Below are 25,340 nucleotides of genomic sequence, written 5' to 3'. Positions count from 1 at the left end.
TTTAGATACCTGATTTATTTTCTCATTACAGGATACTTCACAAGAATACCAGCAGTGGGTGCCATAAGATTGGACACATTGGTAAGACTGGATTTGTAGCATGTTGACAATCAGTCATGTCTGTAATTACATGCAATGATTTCTCCAATCTAATTTTAAATTGGCTTGATTTGATTTATTTGTTTCATATTTCACATCTATTGCACTTGCCCTCTGCAATGGACATCTTGTTTTGTTTTACCCAGCAAGTAACTGCCTTCTGCTCTCCTGTCATATTTTCCCCCAAAACCCCTGAAACACGCTTTTCACTACACGAAATGTCTAATTTACCCACCTTTACCCAACCTTTACCCTACCTATGACCCACCTAACTACCATCTCTATCAAGGGGTAGTATGAGATGAAGTGACACTTTTGGCTGTCTACAGCCCTCAGGGGAGAGATCACAGGGGGTAAATTAAGTCAAAGGTGGAACTTTGTCTCATACTCACCACATTTACACATCCTCTACTCAAGCGTTATCCCGGGTGGAAAAACATGGTCAAATACGACTTTTCGTATAGTGTTTTTTTTTGTGTGTGTGCTAACAATTTTGTGTTGAGTAAATATTTGTCTTCATTCAGTCAGAAAATACTTGTGTAACCTAAATGTATATTCGCTACTCGTCTTGCGACTCGTAATGACAAAGGCCCCTTAGGTCACTGATATTTTCCTTGGCTGAATGAAGAAAAATACTAAGGAATATTAAACATGTAATTGTTTCTATCATTTTATTTGGGATAGAAAACAGTATACCAGGTAGGGTACATAACATACACATTTGGTCCAGTGTTCTTCAGTCTTGCCAGATTTTGTCATTTAAAATCTCTATATTTATGTTTTTTTTTGTTTCCCCCAGAATTATGTGAAGGTACTGAGTAGACCAATGGCATTGAATCGTGCTAGAAACTTTCAATGGTCTAACATATATCTAGATGCTATGGTAAGTCTTTGTCTGTATTTCGTAACCATAGTTACATGACTGTGTATTTTTCTATCAACACAAACTGCAATGAATGCCGAATAAATAGCAACAATTGCTGGAATTGATCATTGAAAAATAGAACTTCTATGATTATTGACAAAAATGAAAGTGTTATTTCTTGATTTTGATGACAGGGTCTTGGAATGATGACGACAGTAACGTTACCAGTGTACAATAGAACCACTGTGACAACTGATGTAAGTATAACAACATATACTTGTTTACTATTTGACTAAAAAAATTTGTTTGCTCCCTTTTTCCTGATGTCAATCTTTAGGCATTCTATTTGATATGCTCATGTTTAATAAACACCTAAATAACCAATCTTACCCACAGGATAAGTATGGCTTTTGTAAGGTTTTCGTTTCATTTTTTTGGTAAAAAACAAGGTTTCAATACTACATATAGAAAAAACTATTATAGAAGATAGAACCTGGAGTTGTAAGGTTCAAGTTTCAAGTCCTTTTTTGTCATTCCCATTTTCATATATTTGATAATCCCAACCTTTTGGTTAGTATCCCAGGTATTGACTGTTAACAGGTTGTTGCATGCTGAAAAGAATACTTTTGAAGTTTTGTTTCAATTATTTCAATTGACCACATTCATAATAATTTATCTAATTCTACATTTCTTTGTTATGTTTTACTACATTCCTGTTTGCTTCGTTTCGTTTCTTTTGTTTATTCTTTGTTTCATTTCATGATATTTTCATTTTCATTTCTTCTCATTTCTTCTCGTTTTGTTGTCTTTTTTTTACCCTTTATCTTTTTATTTCTCCTTCATCCACTCTTCATTTCTATGTGTTCTTAAAGTCCAACTCCACCCGGCTATATGGAAATGATACAAACACGTGGAAGGTAGGCAGAGCCAATCAAATGTGCAGTGTATGCCTTCATTTGCATATCTAACATCTGGTATCAGTATTCTGTTATATTACTATGAAACTTTATTTGTAGTGAAAATGTGGGTAAACTTTATCGAAATATTAATGTCAGATTTTCAGTTGAAAAATTTCAACATTTTGGCTAGTTTAAGACCATATTCATAAACTGGTTGTTATTGGTTGACAAGATCTTTGCTTTATATAGTAGCAAGAGATTTGAATCAGTCATATTTTTGTAGCTCTGTAAATATTTGATCAAAAGACTTGAACTCATTATCTGTAAAAGTAATCCTATATATTGCATATTGATTTGCCTTATTTGACTTCAAGGAAAATCAGTAACAGCTAGATGTCAATCCATAGTATGAAACAGTCAAAAAATAAGTTTGATCAAAAGTTTTTGAGTCAAAGTCTAATGAACAGATTGTTGCATTTGGAAGTTCCTAGAACAGAAATGATCTAAAAAAACTATTCTAAAAATCCCGAATTATCAAGACACACAGAGCATAAGTTATTTTACTAGTGATAATAATGCTAAGCATGGTTTTAATACAGTTAAATCAATCAACTGTGCTACATTGTCATTGGTGCTATTTTTGATAGTTTTATGGCTTGTTTCTAAACAGCGACAAAATGCTCAAAACTAGAAAATAGGTCATCTCTGAAGCCAACCATAAACAACAGACACATTTAGCATCGCTATTGGCATGGACAGCGTAAGATGTAACAGGCTGATGTTGATAATAAAATTGAATGCCTTACCAAAATACACAACCCAACTAAAACATACCATACTTATATGCATTAGCGCCCTCACTCCTGCAAGTGCCCAGCACTTTTGTTTTAGCAAGCTTTGCTTTTGGTAAATATTTGGGATATTGCCCAGCCACACCTTTCCATATAATACCCAATCTGGTTGGCTCTCTATCCTGATTTTGACTATTTTTGTTATTTTTTCCTTTTAGTAGGCTAATTACTAGCATGTAAGCCAAAGGTAATATAATACAACTGATGCACCACTTACGGCTAACACAAAATAACCCCCCCCCCAATTTGATCTGCAGTTTCTGTACTACTTTCAATTTGTTTTGTGAAGTTTTTCATGAACTGACATCAAACTGAAAGAAATCTGTACGTGTGTAATCTAACCTACGCTTTTACTAAATTAAAAGTGGATCATTATGTGTGTTATTTATTGCAGTGAATCGTATTTTATAACTCAGATTTGATTGATGCAGAGTAGTTTGGATTGATTACTAACAAACATTTGACTTCTTCTACTAGTATATTGTTGTTTCAGCTCATTTTAAGTTTTGTTACAATGAATTGTTATGGATCAACAAACATGACCTCAATGACAATTGAAATTTAAAAAAAAAACCATCAGAATATTTGGTATTTCATTAAATCAATATATGCATTATTTATTGTGTGATTTTTTGGTGAGGAAACTTTTATTTTCAGAACAGTGTATTGTCAAAATGTTTTTAAGAATTTGACCTGATTTACACTGCTGATCAAAACAATCACCATAGTTACAAGATATTTTTACAAATCTTCACAAGTCTTGGAGTCATGATGGTTGAATGGTTAGAGTACTGGCCAGGTTACAGGTTTGAGCCTCCGTATTGCCATTTGTTTCTTAATTAATGGCTAAAGTCCTTGTGCAAGATGTTGACCATGATTGTGCCCCAGTCCACCCAGCTGTATAATTTGGGACCTGGTAGGATAGAGGTTGCAATGTGAATGCTTTAATCATATGGGCTTATAAAGGCTGCAATGGATTTTATGCTCTGAAGGGAGTTGAGGTATAAAGAGCTGTTATTGCACTATAGATCTCTGTCAGGGGTAATAATTGTAAAGCACTTTGAGCACAGCGTGGGAAAATGCTATATAAAAACTAACATTATTTTATTAACTACAGTGTTGGGTGTCAGGGGGATACACAGTTTGCTTGTTTGAAAGAGTAGCTATTGCATTTCATAGCGTAGTGTGTGCCTTTAATAGCAAGATAATTGTTGATTCCAGAACTGACTGTAGTAGCTCAGTTCCTCAAAATGGTAATTTTATGAATAGTGGTACAAGTAGACTTGGGTAAATTTAGTCCAGTCATATTAATAACAATCTGTCCAAGAGAAGGATCTCAAGAAGTACACAAACAAAAAATGTTGAATTCAAAAATTACAATCAAAGTCAGATGCTAATTTTAGGATAGTGGCAACAAAACAAACATTTCCTAAAAATGCTGCACTCAAGCAAAGGAAGGTTTGATATATAAGATAAAAGAAAATGTATGCCTTGTGCTGTTTTTTTTTTGTATATGAGACCTAAGTGCTAAGTGCTAGGTTATTCAAATTAGGGGACCTAGTGCCAGATTGTTGTACATCTGGGTTGTTCACACAGGGGACCTATAGTGTTTTACATGGGTGCTGGGTTGTTGTATAGTGGGGGACCTATAGTGCCGAGTTGTTGTACATGAATGCTAGGTTGTAATGTACATGAGGGACCTGTAGTGCTGGGTTAACATTGTTGTAAAGTGGGGAACCTATTGTGCTAAGTTGTACATGAGTCCTTTAGGGCTGAGTTGTTGTACATGTCAGACCTAGTACTTGGTTGTTGTAAATGGAGGACCTATTGCTGAGTTGTTTTACTGGGGATGGGGATGGGGTTGGGGGGGGGGTGGGGGGGTGGGGGGATGGCAGCATCTATAGCTGAGTTCTCGTACATGTATATGGAGCACCTAATTGCTGAATTGTTGTACATGTACATGGGGGGGGGGGGGGGTTGCATGCCAGGCACATGGATATTGACTCCTGTTTATGTGATATGTTTTCTTAACAGAATCAACAGATGCTTGGTGTGACTGGTACTGATGTCACAATAGCAGACATGGAAGAACTTATACCTCATTACAAGGTATGCCGGTAACCATAGAAATATTAACCCTACTAGGCAGCCATCTTGGACTATTTAAATATCTATTATAAAAAAAAATATAATATTTGTTAGGGTAGTTTTGACCGACGTTCTTTGCAAAATTATAGGGTAACTTCGATAAAGATTTCAGTAAGAGAGATCAGAGTGTTGTTGCTGTGTAAGTTTAAAGAAATGCAAATTGTATAGAAAGTAAAATAATTCTTATTATTGTAATTTTGATTAAACAGACAGACTCCGAGAGAATTAAGATGGATTAATGAACCCACAACTGCAAAAGTAAATTCCTGACATGAAATTCACCAAAGTTGAAAACCAACTAAAAACATGCTCTGGCCTTAGCCGCCTTTATTCTTTATGTTCTTATATGTGTTAATATCATAGTAGAACTAACACACTACTATTTATTGCAGCTGTTTGATTTCAAGGTTTAAGGAGCCTCTCTTGTTATTTTCATTTCCAGACAGACAGACAGACAGACAGACAGACAGCCAGAAAGATGACAGACAGACAGACAGACAGACAGACAGACGGTGACACTCAAAACATAGACATACATACACAGACAGACAGACAGACAGACAGACAGACAGACAGACAAAAGTGACACTCTAAACATAGACATACATACACAGGCAGGTAGGCAGGCAGACAGACAGACAGACAGACAGACAGACAGACAGACAGACAGACAGACAGACACAAACACTCGTACCTTTCATCAACATTCCTATTTTTAATAAGGGAATTTCTTTTTCTATCTACGGGAATATTAACCCCCTTGATATTTTTGGCCACAAGTAATAAACTTGTACAAATGTTCAATGTACTTTCAGTCTGTGCATTTAATTGTGAAGTGTTGTTGTGAACTACCATCATCTATATTAAGTAATTTTTGTAATTAAGTCCTTTCTTCCCTAGTTCCGTAAAACCCCTTATCTATGTTTTCCAACCACCACATTTTATTATATAATTATAATTATAATGTTGTATATATATGTATTTCAGATTATGATAAAAAAACAACCCAAAAATCTACAGCACCTTATTTCTCTGTGATCCTTTTGTAGATGCTGCCAATTATGTGTTGTCTAAATGCTATACTTTTTTTAGTTGTAGCCCATTCTATATGTGGGTATGTTTAGTCTCCACTTTTCCTCTAGTAATATGCTGTGTTTTTTTCTGGTCTATTGGTGTCTACCTCCAGCACGCTCTTGAGTCCGATACCAAGACAGTAAGTTTAAATGCAGGTGCTAACTGCATCGTAGTCTTTTTAGTCTTTTTCCTAATAAAATCTTTTTTAGCTGATGATCATCAGATTCATGCATCATCATCATCATCATCCACTTTGCATGTATTTTCTTGTGCATTTTTGTTTCCTAATTTTTTTGTGTCATGACAGAAGTTATGGTGCCTAATGCATGTGTTGTGGGTGCTTAGCAGCTGTAATCAACCAAACTAGCATATGTGTTAACATTTGATGCTCATTCTAAATCTGTGTTGTAACTTTAATATCCATCCATCAGAGTTCAATCTTTGCCATCTGCAGTGTAACTTTAATAAACATCAGAATTCAATCTTTGCCATCTGCAGTTAACTTTAACACACTTCAGAATTCAATCTTTGCCGTTTGCTGTGTAACAGTCAGATCAGATTTCAATCTTTGCCATCTGCAGTGTAACTTTAACATCAGATTTCAATCTTTGCCATCTGCAGCGTAACTTAAGCACAGATCAGATTTCAAACTTTGCCATCTGCATTGTAACTTTAACACATCAGATCAAACTTTGCCATCTGCAGTGTAACAGTTAGATCGGATTTCAATCTTTGCCATCTGCAGCGTAACTTTAGCACATATAAGATTTCAATCTTTGCCATCTGCGGTTTAACTTTAACACACATCAGATTTCAATCTTTGCCATCTGCAGTTATTCTCAACACACATCAAAATTCAAACTTCTTCATCCTCAGTTTAGTACATTGCAACATGATTTTGGCAATCAAGGAAGTGTATTTGTATGTACAGTAAAGTAGTTTATGCACTATTTCAATAGCTGATGGATGCACAGCTGCTAAAATCCATGATCCATAATTATGAAGTCCCAGATGTCTTCATGAATTGTTTGTGCAACCTATTGGTGCATGTGGGGTGACATGCACATAGCAACTCTAAAACTTGCATATATCTATACCTAAAACACAATTCTCTCAACTCTTTTCTATGCTTGCTCAGTATCCCAATTTTTGTGCCCCAATATTACAGTTACTCCATTTTTTTTCAAGCATTCAAATCTCATCTGCCGAACAGAGTGTTATGAATGACTCGAGACCATGTTACCTTGGCAATACAAAAGAGGCCATGACTCACCGATGCATTACTCTTTTTGTATAGTAGTGAACATTAAAAATAACACTAACTTTAGAAGAACGGATGATTATCTGACAATTACTATGAATCCAAACTTTCTCACTGTAAAAGGAAGTACCTACCGTGTTGTGTTGTGTTGTGTTGTGTTGTGTTGTGTTGTGTTGTGTTTGTACAATTTCTGCAATAGTTATGATTTAGGTGTTTCTTTTAATTAATACCAAAAGAAAGTTAATGTATTTTTTACCCAGGGACATACAGAATGTTTGAAACAGTTTGTGTTTGACACTTTTAAAGATGAGACTTTCCAATATTAAAAAATAAATTGTGTGGTTCCGGTTTATACCCGACCCCACCTAGTTTTTCACTGCTGACCCTAAACTTTTTTTTACGTATTTGAGAAAGAAATAATAAAATTGCCAAAATTGTGAAGTCTCATGAGAAAGAGTGGATGCAGAAATGGACATCAACTTAAACAGACAATATAAAACTGTTCTTCCAATCTGTATTGGCTGTACAATGTACATCTAATAGGAAGAAGTAAATAATACAGAGACCATTTGGAGAACAGTGGAAATCCTAGACACTCACACATGAAAAACAATAATAATAAAATAAAATAAAATAAAAAATCTACCTACCCCACCTATTCTAAAATTGAGTGTAATCGGAACCACACAATTTTTTTTTATTAGGTCTAATAATAGACATTTGTAGACTCGTCTATCCAGGTCATTTGATTATTGATAAAGTCTGAATTTGGTATTAATAAATGCTGGATGAAAATTACACACTTGTTCATAAGCATTTAGTCTCAACTGAGTCCCTGATCGCATAACCTTTCCGATCATGATAATCGGAGGGCTCTCTTGTGAGAATAATTAAGCTGCTATGAGGTGGTGTTAGATTTTGAGTTTATAAGCATGAATCTCTGGAGTTTATGTGAGATTCTGAAAGGGAACTTTTACTGGATTCGGTGATGAAGGGGGAAGGTGACAATTTGTTCAGAGCGCGCGTTAGGAAAATAGTAATGACAGAAGAAAATTGGTAAAATACATTGGTTATAAAATTAACTCATGTATGGTTACAGACAAGTTCAACAATTATTCCATGAAGTTTGTTATAATTCATGGGTTGAACTACCATATATAACTGGCTTCATGACAGAACAATTTAGCAACAGGGTAAAATAATAATGAAGAAAATTGGTGATAAAAGTAAACTCATGTATGGGCATGGTCAAGTATAACAATTTATTTCATGAAGTTCATTATTTTTCTTGGGTTGAACTACCATATATATATAACTGGCTTCATAATATTAACACCTTTATATAAAAAAGTGAAATAACATTTTAATATTTTTCCATTAAAACGACTGAACTGAATAATCATGTCATATCACCCATGGGTTCTGTATACTAACTTTACAGCAGACAGTTGTCCAGACTGTGGCACACATGGCTTTCTTGTGGTCTTGAATAAATGGTGTAATAACATTTACTGATAACATTCACCAATGAAATTAACATTCACCACAATCATTGTTATGAATGCTTTCAATTCATTATTTTTACATTATTGATATTTCAAATCATTGGTGCCGTTGGATTCTATTTTTTCTCTCATTCTGTTTTCATGTTGTCACGAGTTTTTGAGTCATTGTTTCACTGTGCTTTGCTTATTTCAGTTAGGACCTGTCAGCTATGCATTTGGTATCAACTCCAATGGATATATATTGATACACCCAAGACTGAAAGGGCAGGTAGGCTTAACCCTTAGTTGCATGCACTCTTTTTTGTTCCATTTTTATTATTTGGCCTCAGATAATTGTTCGTACAGTTTTCTACTATGTGTTTTGGTGTGTAGCAGGTTATTATGTTACTTAATAGATCAAGTCATGTACTGTCTTTGTAGTCTAGCAATTTTACCATCATTGAATTTTGTCATGTTTTTTTGAAATCTGTGTATTATATCTCAAATGATGATGTTATTGTTACACTTACACCAGTTACTACTAACTGGACACAGCTGTTGTGTTTCCTCTACTGTTTATGCCCATACTTCTCGACAAAAAAAAGGAATGTTGACAAGTCCTGACTCCTATTGGGATCCCATTGCAGTAGTGATATTTTGAAAAGACATTGAAGTTGAGTAAAAACAAAATACATGTACACCTTCATTCAAACATGAAATTTTGCTATTAAAATAAAGCTAATTCGGCCATCAGAAGTCTTTTGTTTTCAGTTTAAATGATTAGAAGGAAAATCATTTCACATTCCAAAATATTTCTGGAGAAATTTATAGAATTCAAAAATGTATAATACTAGACGGTTGAAGTCCTGAAAGTCTGCAGCACATATCTATGAAAATGTATATAACGTATATAAGTTAATCCTTGAACTGTGTTGTTCTGAATAGACATGATTTCACAGGATAGACATATGATTTCTTGGGCATGAAGGGTGAAGTCATTGCTAACAGTCATTTGTAATTTCATCTTGTGTATTCAAGTTCCTTGAAATACCTGTAAAGTTGTTATGAAATATTTTTCCCAATGATTAAAAATTCACTGACTACTTTTCAAACTTCGGAAAAGTATTGGAACCATCATGAACTTTTAGAAGTTTTGTAGTTGATGAAATCTAAATAATATTTGGAGTAGAATGTCATTAGCTTAAATTAGCAACCATATCCCAAGTTCCCAACCCCAATACACATACATGTTACACTATAATGTATCTATAATTCAACATGTACCATCTCTTTCTGTCCACTCTGTGTCTGACACCATTCATTTCATTTCTTGACATGACTTTGTCTAACTGTTTCTTCTTAGCTTTTGCTTTTCAGGGACCATTTAGGGTTATGGCGACAAAGAGAACTGAACTTATTATGAATAATGCATGTTTGCATGAAACCAGGGTTCCCTTTGTGTTTTGCACAGATTTTGGATTTGGTTCTTTTGACAGATACTTTTACAGTCAGATAATCATATTCTGGTTATATATTTGAAATTAACAACATTCCTTCAACTTTAAAAACAAAATGTGTGTTTTTGTCAAAATACTCCATGTTTACCACGTGTAAACTGCTGCCACAGCGTACATTTGTAATGTGTAATATGGTGATGAAGCATCCTGAAGGAGGCTCAGATATGTTAATGTACTGATTTGAATAAAGCCAATAAAAAATGACACACTTTAAGTCTATAAACTGTGCAAAAAACAGGGACCACATGGTGTATGCATGATCAGTGCATGATCTGTAATAGTAATGCATGTGATAAATGAATGACAACTGCATGTTATGCATATCAGTATTTCACCTCATTGTTGATAACATCCCAGGAATCGAAAGCTAGAGATACTGATGATGAAGGGCTCAAGGTATATTTTCACGGGTATCATAAATGTTGATAATTTAGTTGATGGAGGCAATAGAGGTATTATAAATATTCTTGTATATTCTAACACATTACCAACATGGAAACCTGAAGACATACTGCGCAAAAGAAAGTTGAATTGCTCCCACAGTGTAAGATAGACATACACTGTATTTTATCAAAAACTTCAAATGCCATATGAATTCTTTTTATTTACCATCATGACAGACATGACTATCAGGTTTCCATGGAAACATGTGACTGTCGCCTCCTACCTGGCATTGGAATAATTTTTGGGTGAATGCAAACTTTTGATAACCTAACTGTTCAAAAACAACATAAAAATTCAACAACATGACAACGCTATATCCACCATTTTTGGAACAGGGGATCTTGCATGTGATCCCTGTTTAGTGTTACAGGACGAAAGTATCACCTGTTATCTAAATTTAGAAACAACTTCCACCTCCTTCTAAGATTAAAAAAAAAATCATTGTACAAGATATGTAAGAATGTGATGTATTTGTGGTGATATGTCATGTGTTTGTTGTCCTGTCCAGAACAGGATTGTAACGTTTCCAATGATGAATGTGATGATCATGGTGTGATGATACAACAACCAAACCAAGAAATACATAATGATATAAACACCAAACCAAGCAGTTTGTGGATGCATGAATCAAATCACAGGCTACATAGTATGTTTATGTATAATAAAACAGAAAATGTATAGTTTTCTGTATAGCATGGTCTAATCCCATTTAATTGTGGGAATGTCCTGTTTTCCATGAAATGGTGGGTACAGTACTCATGACAGCAACATTTCATTCAAAAAAAAAAAATCTAAAATAGAAAAGTATTTTATAAACTTAAAGTACTTCTCAAGTCCAATGCCAGGGTAAAATAAAGGACTGTATATTTAATTAGTTGTAGTCATTTTGATTTTGGAATGCATACATAACATTGACCAAAAAAACTCCCTTGCTATAACTTGAGTATGTAGATTTTTCTTTAGTTGTGTGTATGCGTGTTTAATTGTCATATGCGTAAGTGTATATTACAATTCTCATTCCATCATTTTTTTTGTCAGAATATTTCATCTTATAACACCACCATCCCAAACTCACACAGATCAACAAAATACCCCATTCACTATACTCTCAAACAGTTTTATTCTGGATTCTGAAGATACTAAACAAAATATTTTCTTTTGCAAAATGATATCTCATGTCCTTTTTTTTCATTTTTTTTTCAAAACACCTTTTTTTCTATTTTTGTGGCCCATTTTCACTTTATTTTTTTTCCTCCAGTTACATGATTGATTGAGTAAGACAATGTCCATTATAACTTTTCTCAGTTGTTTCAGTTTCCACGAATGTTGTTTTGAGAATAATTGTACCTACGAATACCTTGTGTAGATGTTACTTAACTTGTTATATACTGGGCAGTTGCTTTGCTGATATCACATCAAACTTTCTTGCAGATTTTTTCCTTGCCAGTTGTTATATTATGGTTACTATGCCTTAGGTAACCCTGCCTTGATGCTTTAATTTCAGCATAAAAACTTTTCCTTGTACCCATGCAGTTTTCTGTTGCAGTTTGTAAACATGGACTATTTTTGTGATATTGTAGTTTGCATAATCTTATCTCTCTCCCTCTTTTTAATTACGTTGCAAATCCACCTTTCCTCAGTTATGTATATGAAGAGATGTATTGTATTGGTTATTTAAACTATGTTTTGTTCATCAACCAACCCTCTCGCTTGATGTTTTCTTTCATTTTAGGAACTTTTAGGAATTGCTTAGAAAACTGTCTTCTTAATAAAAAGAAAATGCTTAATAATAATTATCGCAGTGCAAATATTAGTTGGACATGGGTACTTTGCAAGGCATTGTTGATGTGCAGGCCTGAAAATACATGAAGACAAAATATATAACTGTAAATTTTGAGTAAAAAAATACATGTGATAGTACATTTTGACGAAGTTTATATTGGCTATTAAAATTTATTCTGAATTGGAGTGGTGTTTCTATTTACTTTTAGCTACCTTGTTTATGTAATTCGACAATGAGATATTTTTTATATTCAAACTGAGATGATTAAAAGTTTTAGGTATGGATATTAGAATGTAATAACAAGATGTTTTCCACATTTGTGAAAATATGAATGATGTGTTTCCTTCTCAAGTATATTCTAATATTGGGTGTGGATTTTAAGACACACAAAAAATATTGTATAGATTGCATTGTGCCACAACCAATGTACAAAATCATGTGTATATTCATAATCAATCCTTGACTTATCCCTCGAGCACACAAGAAACTTTGCTACTTAAAAGTACCCATGTTCGAAATTATTTGTTAAGTAAAATCTTTCAGAGTGAGTTAACAAAAAAATGCGGTCTATTTACCTCTGCATGATTAAGGTAGTAAACTCTCATTGGATACTTAATGTACTGATGATATTTGCATCTTTTCTGGTCAACAGCTGGGATACCTTATAGAACCACCAAACGTTGATTTCCTTGAAGTGGAATTGGATGCTCCTGGCAAAGATGAGGTTTGGAAATTATTTGCTTGAGTTTTAAAAGACTTGTTGAAGCCATCGAGTTAAAAGGAAGAAAACCGCAACATATGAATATCACTATCATATATATCACCATATTTTTTTAGATACATACATTTTTCATAGGCTTGCATCATATCTGTTACTATGGTAATGTTCACTTACACTAGTGTGAAGTGTAACTTGGCATTATAGTGTATTGTTCAGATATGCTTAACACGTGGCAATTTAAATGTGTATTGTGGGGGATGTGACTGTCCAGTCCAGTGTGAAGAAATAGCTTAACACTTGGCAATTTGAATGTATTGTGGAGATATGACTGTCCAGTCCAGTGTGAAGAAATAGCTTAACACTTGGCAATTTAAATGTGTATTGTGGAGATATGACTGTCCAGTCCAGTGTGAAGAAATAGCTTAACACTTGGCAATTTAAATGCGTATTGTGGAGATTTGACTGTCCAGTCTAGTGTGGAGAAATACCTTAACACTTGGCAATTTAAATGTGTATTGTAGAGACGTTACTGTCCCGTCCAGTGTGAAGAAATAGCTGAAAACTTGGCAATTTAAATGTGTATTGTAGAGACGTTACTGTCCAGTCCAGTGTGAAGAAATAGCTGAACACTTGACAATTTAAATGTGTATTGTAGAGACGTTACTGTCCAGTCCAGTGTGAAGAAATAACACTTGGCAATTTAAATGCCTATTGTGGAGATATGGCTGTCCAGTCAAGTCTGAAGAAATAGCTTATCATTTGGCAATTTAAATGTGTATTGTGGGGATATGACTATCCAGTCTAGTATGAAGAAGTAGCTATAGTAGTAGCACTTGGCAATTTGAATGTGCATTGTGGAGATATGACTGTCCAGTCCAGTGTGAAAAAATAGCTTAACACTTGACAATTTAAATGTGTATTGTGGGGATATGACTGTCCAGTCTAGTGTGAAGAAATAGCTTAACACTTGACAATTTGAATGTGTATTGTGGAGATATGACTGTCCAGTCTAGTATGAAGAAGTAGCTATAGTAGTAACACTTGGCAATTTGAATGTGTATTGTGGAGATATGACTGTTCAGTTGAGTGTGGAGAAATAGCTTAACACTTGGCAATTTAAATGTGTATTGTGGGGGATGTGACTGTCCAGTCCAGTGTGAACAAATAGCTATAGTAGTAACACTTGGCAATTTAAATGTGTATTGTGGAGATATGACTGTCCAGTCTAGTGTGAAGAAATAGCTTAACACTTGACAATTTAAATGTGTATTGTAGAGACGTGACTGTCCGGTCCATTGATGAGAAATAGCTATAATAGTAACACTTTGCAATTTTGAAAGTGTATTGTGGGTATATGACTTTCAGTGTTTTTGTAAAGTAAAGTAAAGTAAAGTAATGAAACTGATGAAACTTGTAGCTGTTGTTATTGTAAAAGTATGACACCTGGACTGCTGTACTAATTATGAGTAGTAAAACATTCTGTACAATAGGATATGTTTATATATGTCATTGTTTGGAGTGGGATGCATTCACTCACAGTGGAGTGCCCTGAAACTGTCTTATGATTACATTTCAATTGATCTTTTATTTATTTGATCTAGTTACGGAGAGATATGATAGACGAAATTAAAGATACTCGAGTAGTCGAAACTCTTCACAGGAATTCAAATGGTGAAGGACAAATAGAGGTGAGGAAACATCTACCATAGTTAATCATACCAAATTCTAGATGGGGTTTCATGTACGACTACAGTCTGAATATATATATTCCGTAGTACGTTATCTTCATTCTACTCCGTCTAGTCAATACCCGTTGCTCTAGGCGTTAATTGTGGTTCAACCCCATGGTGGGCGAAGCACTAACGGTGCATGTCAGTAGTAATCCATCACAAAGTGACAGGTTGTTGTCATTGCTCACTAATGTTCATTTGTACAGCTGATTCAGTTTTGACTATGATATGCAAATGTCCAACCAGGACTCCACCTCCAGTCTATTTAAACTAGAGTCACATGGGGACGTGATGACATCATCATGTTTATATGAATGCCGTGGAGGGGGGCACAGAATTTTGTGCAAGAGTAACGGGACTGACTAGATGGAATAGTATGAAGATAACGTAATACGTAATACGGTCCGTCAGGAACTAGACTATGAATTTAAGTTCCATTCACTTCTCTTGCAGTCAACATTTCTTATTAAACCTTTCTTTACCTGACATGATTCACGTCACACCATACAAATTTACCACGATATTAATTCTGAAATGAAAAAAGGGGATAATTACAACATTCTCTTCACATTAACATCAAAACTTTTCTGAAGTTGTACATCTCTAATCTCTTACAGCGATATGTCTTCAAGGTGAATATGACGTATGCCCACCAATTTATAGAAAATACCTCTTTCAGGTTAGTTTAACGTCTAGTGACAGAATGGCTGTGCCATCTGTGTATGTGTGTGTGTGTGTGTGAGTGAGTGCATGTGTGTATGTGTATGTATGTATGTATGTATGTTTGTATGTATGTATGTATGTATGTATGTATGTATGTATGTATGTATGTACATATGTATGTGACATGCTGTGTGTATGTGTGTGTCACTCATTTGCATTTAGGAATCTTCTCCACCCACCTTATTATCTCTGTAATAATTTGTACGTTATCATTTATTGATTCTCATTATTTTCCCAGATTTGGACATTCTCACAACATATTGTATATACACTTATTATTAATATTAAATAATTCTCAATATTGACTTTTACAGTATGGCCATAGCTTTACCAAGTTTTAATCTATGGGTAATGAATATAAAAGATACAGACTTTGAAGACAGTAAGTGTTATTATGCGTTATTCTTCGTTTCACTGTTTGCTGTTAGTCATGCTATCATATAAGGTTCGGGGTAAATTCTTTCTATGTAATATTCTATATCAAGCAATAGGCCATTTCAGACTTAAACAGGAAATTGAGAATACAGCGCCCTCGCTCAAATTGGGGGTATCATTACCTCATAGTACCCTTTCTTAGGAGCTTTGTTCCTTGGTATTCTGTAGAAGTGTAAATCAGGGATGTTTTTTGTATTGTTCAGACATCGAGGAAAGCAGCAGTGCTCTATGAATAATCATGCAAGTAACCTATACCTTGTATACCCCCAAGGTATACACAGACAGGAAGTAGAGCGCCACCATGGCAAATTTTGAAAAGGCCTATTAACCAACAGTTTTTATATTGTTACCTGTAACAACTAACACCCAAGTAAAAGTACTTTCACTGTGGGCTACATTCATTTATTGTGTTTTTATCGAGTATGAAATAAATGTCAATTCCATTTCACAAAACCTCGTTAAGATATACCATATGCATTTCTCCAGAAATGACAAGAGCGCCCTCTATCATCAGCCATTCAAAATAACAACTGCACATATAAAGAATCACAAGTTGATTTTCTTGAATTGTTTACAATAACAGCTGAAAAAGGCTGAGTGATTTTATAGCCAAAATATATAATTTATGTAAATTATTTAAATGCTCATTAGCTTAGAATTAATACTAAAAAAAAATTAGATGTTACTTTGATGATGATCCGAGTTTATTTGTAATTTTTGTGTGAAAACTACTGTGTAAGTGTGGTGTTTTTATGTTTCACTTCATAGGACGCTCAGAAAATCTCATGCGACCAAACAATAGTCTGATTCTCTTTGCACCATGGTAAGTTCGGAATATCTTTGCTCCTTATTGCTCTTTAGGAATGAAGACATTAGCACATATATATATATATATCAAGATCTTTACAATTTGCCTTTAGTTCTAAGTGGACGAAGCTACTAAGTTGCGTTTCACGTTTGTCATGTTGATTGTGAGAATTCGTACAGAATGCAATGATGTACAAGTCAGAAGATGCGGTCAGTATGCATTGTCCATACTCAGTTTTATGGAACGTTGGTTTTTGTGTGTGTGTTTTTTTGCAAATTGACCACATGTGGTTTTTATGCTTTCAGGCAGTTTTGTAGAGGGCAGGATAATAATGACACTACAGAAGCAGTGTTGCAGCATCTTAGGAGCTACTTTGAGACAGAAGGGGCACCAGTACCAGAGGGATGTAAGTACAATGATAGGAGGAAAGGTTGGATGGGTATGCAGCTCAAGTGTTACAGTTTCTGTAGTGGAACTTTGAAATTATAACGTCTAATCTAAGATATACTAGTGTATGTGAGGGATGACAACAGTGAGGAAACGTAGCAGAACATACTACAGCATTTTTTTACTGCCTTTAAGTTAATAACTGCAATAATAGAAGAGAGGGCTGAACTTTGGAAAAGATGGAACATGAATAATATGTATCGTTCACAGGTTTATGTTTTTATGCAAATCAGAAGTCCTCTCACACTATCTGATATTGGATTTTAATAAGGCCATTAAAAACTGTTCAATTCTTGATTGTAACCATTTCATCAACCTGACTCGAAGGTCTGGTTGTACAGTCACCAGATCAGGATATTCACAAAGACATTATAGTTACAGATACTCTATTGCCATCTGTAGGCATTGGAGAAAGAAATGAAACTTTGCATGAGAAAGGAATGAACACAAAATGTCACTTCTGAGTATCAATATGGCAGCCATTTTGATGTCCTGATATATTCTTTCAGATTGTATCTCAGGTTTAGATACAATCTGAAATCTTTACGTTACAAAGCAGAAATTGTTAGTATTAGCAAAATACCCCCCAGTAAGGTTGTAAAAGCATTTGTAGTACTGTTGTATTTTTCAGTGCTGGATTTATTTTAGGTGGTGCACGCAGAAGCTTTTCCTAATTAATCCTTGAATTGTTTATTTATGTAGGTGATGAGGAAATGGCTAAACGGACACTGTTTGACTTACAAGTGACTTCTGATCTGGAGTCAGAATGGTGGGCAGAGAATATTGAAGCGAGCTCTAATGATCCTTTGTCGTAAGTAAAACGATTTTGCACAATGAATACTATGAGAAATAACAAATACAATAGAAATATAAAAATGTGTAATGGAGGGATGGGTGTGGGGGTGAGGGTGTGGGTGGGGGTGGGATGTACTTGGAGGGTATGTGGGTGGGTAATTGGTACAAAAGTGTATCCTGGCAAATTACAAGCACAAATTCTGCAAAGATTAAAAATTAGGAGTCAAAAGTCTACATTCAGCCAGAAAATAGGAGTCGAAAGTCTCAGATAAATTTGACAATTGGGAATTTGGAAACAACATTGCCCAAAATATGTGGTCAAAAGTTGTACATGCATTCAAAGAGGGATCGAACCCCTACATACATGTTCTGCTTAAAACATCAAGAGTCAAAAGTCTACAAGAGTTGAAAATGGGGATTAAAACCATGGTACATAATTATATACTTTGTAATGTACATACCCTTACTACATATGTGAATATATCAATTATTTGTTTCTTTACCTAAATTAAGCCGATGTAACAGTATGTACATGTATACTGCCACCTAGAGTTCAGATGTAACTATGGTATATGCCAATCAGATGAGTATCAGTGACCAGGACAGATAAAAAACTCAGTGCTAAAAAAGTTGAAATGCTTGGTGTTAGAATGCCCAGTAAATAATTGTCTAATTCATGCAATTTGTTGGTATTGACAGAATGGAAGTCGAGATGGTGATGGTTGGGACAGTGGGTGGCCTTACAAGAATCTACCCCCGCGAGTAAGTAAAATAATTAGTTCCAGTTTGACGTTAGTTTACAAAGTTGTTTGTCATACAGCTTAGAGGCAGTACAAAGACACAAATCATATAGGAAGTGAAGTCTTTTAGCAAGACTTTTTAGGATCAATTTGGTCCTGAATTTTAAATTTTTTGTGGAGCAAAATGCTCCTAAGACATAATACGTAGGAGTAAAGTAAAGTAAAATTATATATCAAACTTTGATTCTTATCAACATTCATTGTGACAAATGTCATGTTTATCTCGAATGAACGTAATCATTAATGTTGTTGAATGACAACGTTCATATTAATGCAAATAAAAAGATTCCATTATCATGAAAATAGTCAATATGCAAGTGGGCTTTAAAATTAGTCTTTCAAATGCAGGTAAAGTTGAAATTTCACCTTTTTCAATGCCAGTAAATTTAAAATATGTCACCGGCTGAATGCAAGTATTTACAATAGGTCACCTGCATTGGACAATTTATCACCTGCAAATGCCAGTAATTACCGGCAACTTCCTAGGCTGCAAATGTTTATTTGTATCGTGTTATTAAGATGGTGAGATGTGAGTTTGAAAAAAAAATAAAGTAAAGTAGAGAGATAAGCATTTTATAAGGAAACACAACTTACATCTTGTGAAATAGAGAAAAAGTGGGTTGAAGAGAAAATCATGTTTTATAGGCGAAAACCTCATGTGTTCTGTTTGTGTCTGATGAAGCATCACTAGAAATATGTCAATTAGTGGATATTTGCCACTTATTCTATATGCATTCATTACAGATGACATTAACAGATATAAAATACAGATTCCAATGTTTTGGTTAGCCTTTGTCAATCTTAAACTAAATATCTTGTTTCAGTAGTATTGTTGATATTTTGTATATTTCGTATCTATAATTCTAGGACAGTGAAATTTACTATGTATAGTAGATATTTTCAAAATGACAAATTTTTAGACAAATGTAATATTTAATTTCTTGTATAGTCACTGATATAGTATCGGTAGGTTTTGATTGATCATCTATGCATGTAGACCATCATAAATGTATACATATGAACTTGACATTACAGAGCGGCATCCAAACTAACACAGACAGAAATGAAACTTCTGAGAGATCCCTGGGAGCAAGATTACTACGAGAGGTCTTTGTTCACCGATAAGTATACCATATCTGTACCATATAATACAGGTAAGTGTAAGAGGACTTTGTAGCTGTAAAATTGACATCGCATAGAGAGAGATGTTTTAGAAGAGGGTCTGGAACTACGAGACAACAATGTCCAACAAGGAATGATTTGACAGCTTATGATTATGGTTGATTTCAATGATTACTTAATATCATTTTAGTATCATTGAAATAGTACCAGTATCATAGGATGGAAAAGGTTTGTCAATGTTGAAAACATGGCATAATATAGACAATCTTTTTAGTTTGTAAGTTTTGTTCTCATACATGACATATACCCAGATGCAGGGGTGAACAAATCCACTGGTCCCTGGGTCCAGGACTAGCGATTTTTTGGGCGGACCCGCACAAATTTTACCTTGTCTGGTCCGTCGGACCAGTACCTTACTGTTAATAACTACATGTATGTTAAAAAGTCATCTGAATATACAGATTCATAGGTAAGATTCAATGTTTCACAAAATGATTTGTTCACCCCTGCCCAGATGTATCCATTACTTGACGTAAATTAACTCCTATTTAGTACATCCCAAAGCAATATATGAAATCTGTCCAGTCACAATTTTAAAACATCAGACTTTCTGCTGTAATATTGTTGATCAACATTCCTAGTGACTTCTTGACAAATTGTCTTGAGCTTTGGATTGGCATGAAGATTGGCAAGTCATTTGATGGGGTTTTTTTTTTTTTTTTTTTACTCCACAGGTCAATTTTATATGGGCAATGATACCAGTAACGGTATGACAATCAAGGCTAGCAAAGCTGTCAGGCTAGACAACGATATACCTCCAGCTGTCATTGCAGCTTATCTCCTTGAAGAAGATTTCACAAATAGATGGATTGATATTACTCTTGACGTAAGACTATATTTTAAAAAAAACTGTTTGTGGGAAATTCTTCTCAACAGTTTTAATATACAGACAAATACATACACACAATTCTACAGATATCCATTCAGGTTTATGTTGTAGAACTAAGTGACAGGGCTATAAATTAATATGTTGCATGCCTGCTATGAAATTGCTGTCTGTGGAACTCAGTCCATACCAGTGTGCCCTGGAAATGATAGCCAAATTTTGTTGTTGTGAGTCAAAATGATAAAAACTGACTTTTCTTGTGAGTCACCGCATAGTTAAAGATATGAGAAAACCAAATTTTGGTGCGTCACTAGAAATTGTGTGCATCAGTGGTGCGTCAAATTGGCTTAGAGGACACACTGGTCCACACTCTATGTGGTTTTCTCCTGCTTTAACACTGAAGGCACTTGGGTGCTCCACAAGTAGTGACCATATTTGAATTTACAAATTTAATTGATTAAAAAGGGGCACAAGCTGAGTTTAGACATGTTTAGGCATTGTTTTTACTACATATTGTAAACATACTCACATTATTGTACCTACTGAAGCACACCTTAACCACCACTTGCAATTGACTGAACTCAAACCTGAATGATCCAATGATGTAATTTATCATATTATACGTATCAAACAATATTTAGAAAATCCCTTAGGTTCCTATGCAATCAACTGTTCTAACAATGCTAGGAGACAATCGTAATGTTATAGAAGACATGCATTGAAATTAACGTTATGGTAGGATGTCTGGTAAGTATTTTCAATGGAGTGAAAAGCTTATAAACTCAGCTTGTGCCACTGTAAAAAAGTACATTATCCCAGAATCGCCCATAGTTCTGCCAATGCATAATATCAGCGTAGTGGGCTCCCTGTGTGTAATCGTCTCCGACTATTCAAATCATTACTCCAGGATTTCGTCAAAGTCATGCAAATGTGAATGAATATCGCGATAATGACCTAACAACAACTTCACATTTATGTTATTAGATTAAGAACCCGAAAGTGTGATATGTTTTAGTTCTATAATTTTTAGCTCCGCTGTTAGCAAAAGCTGAAAGCGTAGCTTTAGGTATAGGTGGGTATTGAGGTATAGAGAGTAGAGTGAATCATAGGTGTCCATCAAACTTTTATATTTTCACTATCTACGCTGAAAGTGACAGTCGGAATTCTTCGATATTTGGTGTGCATGTTCCCTGGGGGGAGGCTATTCAGATTTGTTCATGTCAAGTTAATCTGTGCCATTTGCAATTTTTTATGATTTTTTTTCCAAAAATGACATTTTCATCAACTCCTTATAAACTTTAAGTCAGATTGCTTTGATATCTGGTGTGTTGATGCACAGGGGGTAGCTTACTTAGATTTGTTAATTTCAAGTCAGCACGTCTTCTCTTCTATTTTTTATGATTTTTTTTTTGAAATTTGAAAAAAAAATGAATATGTTAATGAGCATAATGACCGACGCCATATTGGAAATCAGTCCGCGAGACTTTAGGTAAAGTGCAACTTTTCAAAAGACACTATTGACGTCAAACTAGCAATGTAATATGTGCTATAGTCTTAATTCTACGCATTGTGCGCTAAAATGACAAATATTTGTTCGAAAAAGGTTTGTAAACTTCAAATCCAATTCACACACCACCCCTCCTACAGAATGGTTCATTCCAGTATATGCACCTCATAGCTCATGATCATTGTGAGAAGTCTTCCATGCCTGAACTGAAGTGTTTTTGACAGAGTCAGTCGTCAATAAAAACGATAATACTCTTTCTAAAATTACCACATTTTGAAAGGGAAAGTACTTTGTGGTTCATTTATGGAGTTTTGTTTTTGTACGATCAATATTGGTGGCAAAATTACAGCGTCAAAATTGCTGATGTGGTATTGCACGACAATCCCAAGTACCCGGATGCACGAGGGACTAACCCAGAAGCAAGTCGTTGTCAGCCATACGTTACAGTGCAGTGGTAACATCATCCGAGAAATCGCTGCGTTCAGTGTCATTATTCACAGAATTGTTGTTTTCGAGTGAAACCCTGTCTTGAATTGTATAACTCTAACAAATGAAGACATGTCAAGTTATATTTTGAAAGTTGTATCGCTAGTTTGAGACGATTTTCTCACGTACTGTCGGGGCTTTAACTTGGACTTGGACCTTACTCCAGTTCATCGGGAAGTTTAGCCAGCCCGATAATTGCAGGTAGTCCGACGGGATAGTGACTTTTCGATAGGTATATCAGGGAGCTCAGAATTCAAACCACCGGCTATATGATGAATTCACGGTCATAGTAAAATTCATTTGATTTTTAATTTGCTATTTTGACCAACTCCGGTTGTCTATTCGCGATAAAATTACGATTAGTTTGGAAACGGGGTAGATTTTCTATGATTCCGTGTCATAAAAGCATGTGTTGTGTAGTTTTCGAAAAGCACACCCGGTGGGAAAGTCGCCCAACAGACGATCTCGCGCCATTGCTGTACTACGTGGCACTTTATTCTGGCAGGGTGTCTCTTGAAAACGGGAATAGCGAACGATGAGCCAATCAAGTGAGACCTTTCAAATGTAGCCAATAAAATTAGTTGTACGATGATATGTGTATAATAAGTCGAAATCTTTGTCGCATGAATTCGTATTTATGTACGGATGCGTAGTCTTTCTGAACAGTAATTTTAGATCAGTTAGTATTTAAACTTCGTTTCTGAGTTAATTATTCGGTAGGTTATTGACGAGCTCCCTTTGTTAAAACGCTGTACAAATTGGATGTCGGCGTTCGCCCGGCCACGTTCAACGGAACTAGTGAAGCTCAATCATAACAATGGTGGCTGTCAAAATCGAAGACGCAATTTGACTGTGTTGTTATTTCAGTGAGTTTATTCAGCAAGAAAACAACGTGTTCTATGTTTTTGTACTTCCTACATGATGTGATGATGGTTTTTTACCGGTACAACTTACAGCCTATAATGAAACTGCTAACTTACTTAGTAACACTGACCATGGATGTATTAGTGATACATCACTAATACATCCATGCACTGACACGATTCCGTGTTCCGTGTTCCGTGTTCATGTTTTGGTATTCAGTTTGAAAAATTAAAATCCTGAACTTTATTTTGCGAACGGTTTTGTCATTTCTTAGTAATTATAGGGCCAACTGTATCACGTTTAACGTTTATGTCAACCCGGAAGTACATAGACACGAAAATAGACGAAGTGACTTGTACATGTAATTAGTAACAACATTTTGCTGTAACTGCTGGTAACCTTCAAATTTATTTATTTTTATGTTGTAAATACATTCTAATATGCACTAAGGACAACACTATAAAGACTTGCTCTATGGGAAGGTAATTTTTTGTCTTTTAAAAATGCAATAGTTAGATCAATGTGTACCAGAAATGTTATGTAGTATTTAAGCTAGAAATAAGACCACATAACATCTTATTACTCCTCCCCCCCCCCCATTAAGACAAACTACTCACAGAAAGCAACAAAAAAAAAGAGAAGAAGCTCCAAAACATAAAAAAGAGAATAAAATTACAGTAAGGAGTTGATGATGCACAAACAACTACAACGAAATAGACAGTTCAATTACAACAGTGTTTGACATAAATATGGGGTTTGGAAAAGTGAATTAGAAGTAGAGCAAAAACTAAGAGAGATGAAGAGCCTAAGTGAACAAGCGAAAGCACTTAAAGATAGGACCACCTGTGGGATAGTGACTTTTACTCCAGTGTCGAACCCTGTTGGCTGAGAATGACTCTCTTTCGGGTACTTGGGGATTGTCGCCGTACGGAAACTAAGATGGCGATTAATACATTTCTTCCCTATATATATATATCTACTACAACTAGTACAAGTTGAATGTTGTTGACTTGGTAAATTTGTTAGAAAATTGAAATTCAAATTGCCTCAAAATTATTTTAGATCCCTAGTTTATTTCATTCATCATTAAAATTTTCCAGGGTTAAAGCTGTAAGACATTGGAATTATTTATAGCCAACCTCAAAATCCTCTTTTTTTCTTCTTTTTCTTGTGTGCATTTCCCAGTCACTTTTTCCCTGAGATTTTGTGCAATTTTTCATAACAGTAGATTTTTGTTATAAAATGGTGACTATGGTATAAAAGTACAATACATTACCAACTTCTGTGTAAAATGTGTTTTATAGTGAGACATCATATGAAACCACTAACCACTTTATTGCATCGCTAAAACAAAACTGCATAGTAAAGAGCTGAAGAACTGAACCACTTCTACATGTCACCAAAATAAAAAATAAAATTAAAAAAAAAACCAGCGGAGCTATTCTGACCGATAGGTCGCTTGTCTTGTGTAAACTTATGGCAAAATGGTGAGTCTTGTTTTCGTTCTTTTCAGTGTCCGTATGAAGGTGATTGTGAACGAAGTTGTGCCGATGAGGTTTGTTGAATCATAAAATATTATTTCACATACTGG

General features: G+C 34.8%; 1 protein-coding gene across 1 annotated transcript in view; it reads left to right on the top strand.

The window, feature by feature from the left end:
* Nucleotides 1-25,340, top strand: part of LOC144441426 (voltage-dependent calcium channel subunit alpha-2/delta-1-like) — a 158,146-nt gene that overhangs the window by 121,328 nt on the left and 11,478 nt on the right. Inside the window, exons 14-31 of the mRNA XM_078131033.1 lie at nt 32-81; nt 899-982; nt 1,159-1,221; nt 1,837-1,881; nt 4,749-4,823; nt 6,049-6,075; nt 8,896-8,970; nt 13,078-13,149; nt 14,748-14,834; nt 15,494-15,555; nt 15,914-15,981; nt 16,803-16,857; nt 17,148-17,248; nt 17,992-18,100; nt 18,784-18,846; nt 19,920-20,038; nt 20,741-20,892; nt 25,263-25,304. Coding sequence (XP_077987159.1) covers nt 32-81; nt 899-982; nt 1,159-1,221; nt 1,837-1,881; nt 4,749-4,823; nt 6,049-6,075; nt 8,896-8,970; nt 13,078-13,149; nt 14,748-14,834; nt 15,494-15,555; nt 15,914-15,981; nt 16,803-16,857; nt 17,148-17,248; nt 17,992-18,100; nt 18,784-18,846; nt 19,920-20,038; nt 20,741-20,892; nt 25,263-25,304 — 1,349 coding nt within the window. The remainder of the gene's footprint in view (nt 1-31; nt 82-898; nt 983-1,158; nt 1,222-1,836; nt 1,882-4,748; nt 4,824-6,048; nt 6,076-8,895; nt 8,971-13,077; nt 13,150-14,747; nt 14,835-15,493; nt 15,556-15,913; nt 15,982-16,802; nt 16,858-17,147; nt 17,249-17,991; nt 18,101-18,783; nt 18,847-19,919; nt 20,039-20,740; nt 20,893-25,262; nt 25,305-25,340) is intronic.

Source organism: Glandiceps talaboti, chromosome 1 (assembly GCF_964340395.1).
Source record: "Glandiceps talaboti chromosome 1, keGlaTala1.1, whole genome shotgun sequence".
Lineage (NCBI taxonomy): Eukaryota > Metazoa > Hemichordata > Enteropneusta > Spengelidae > Glandiceps > Glandiceps talaboti.
The sequence above is the reverse complement of the archived record's forward strand: the minus strand, read 5'-3'. Positions and strand labels throughout refer to the sequence as shown.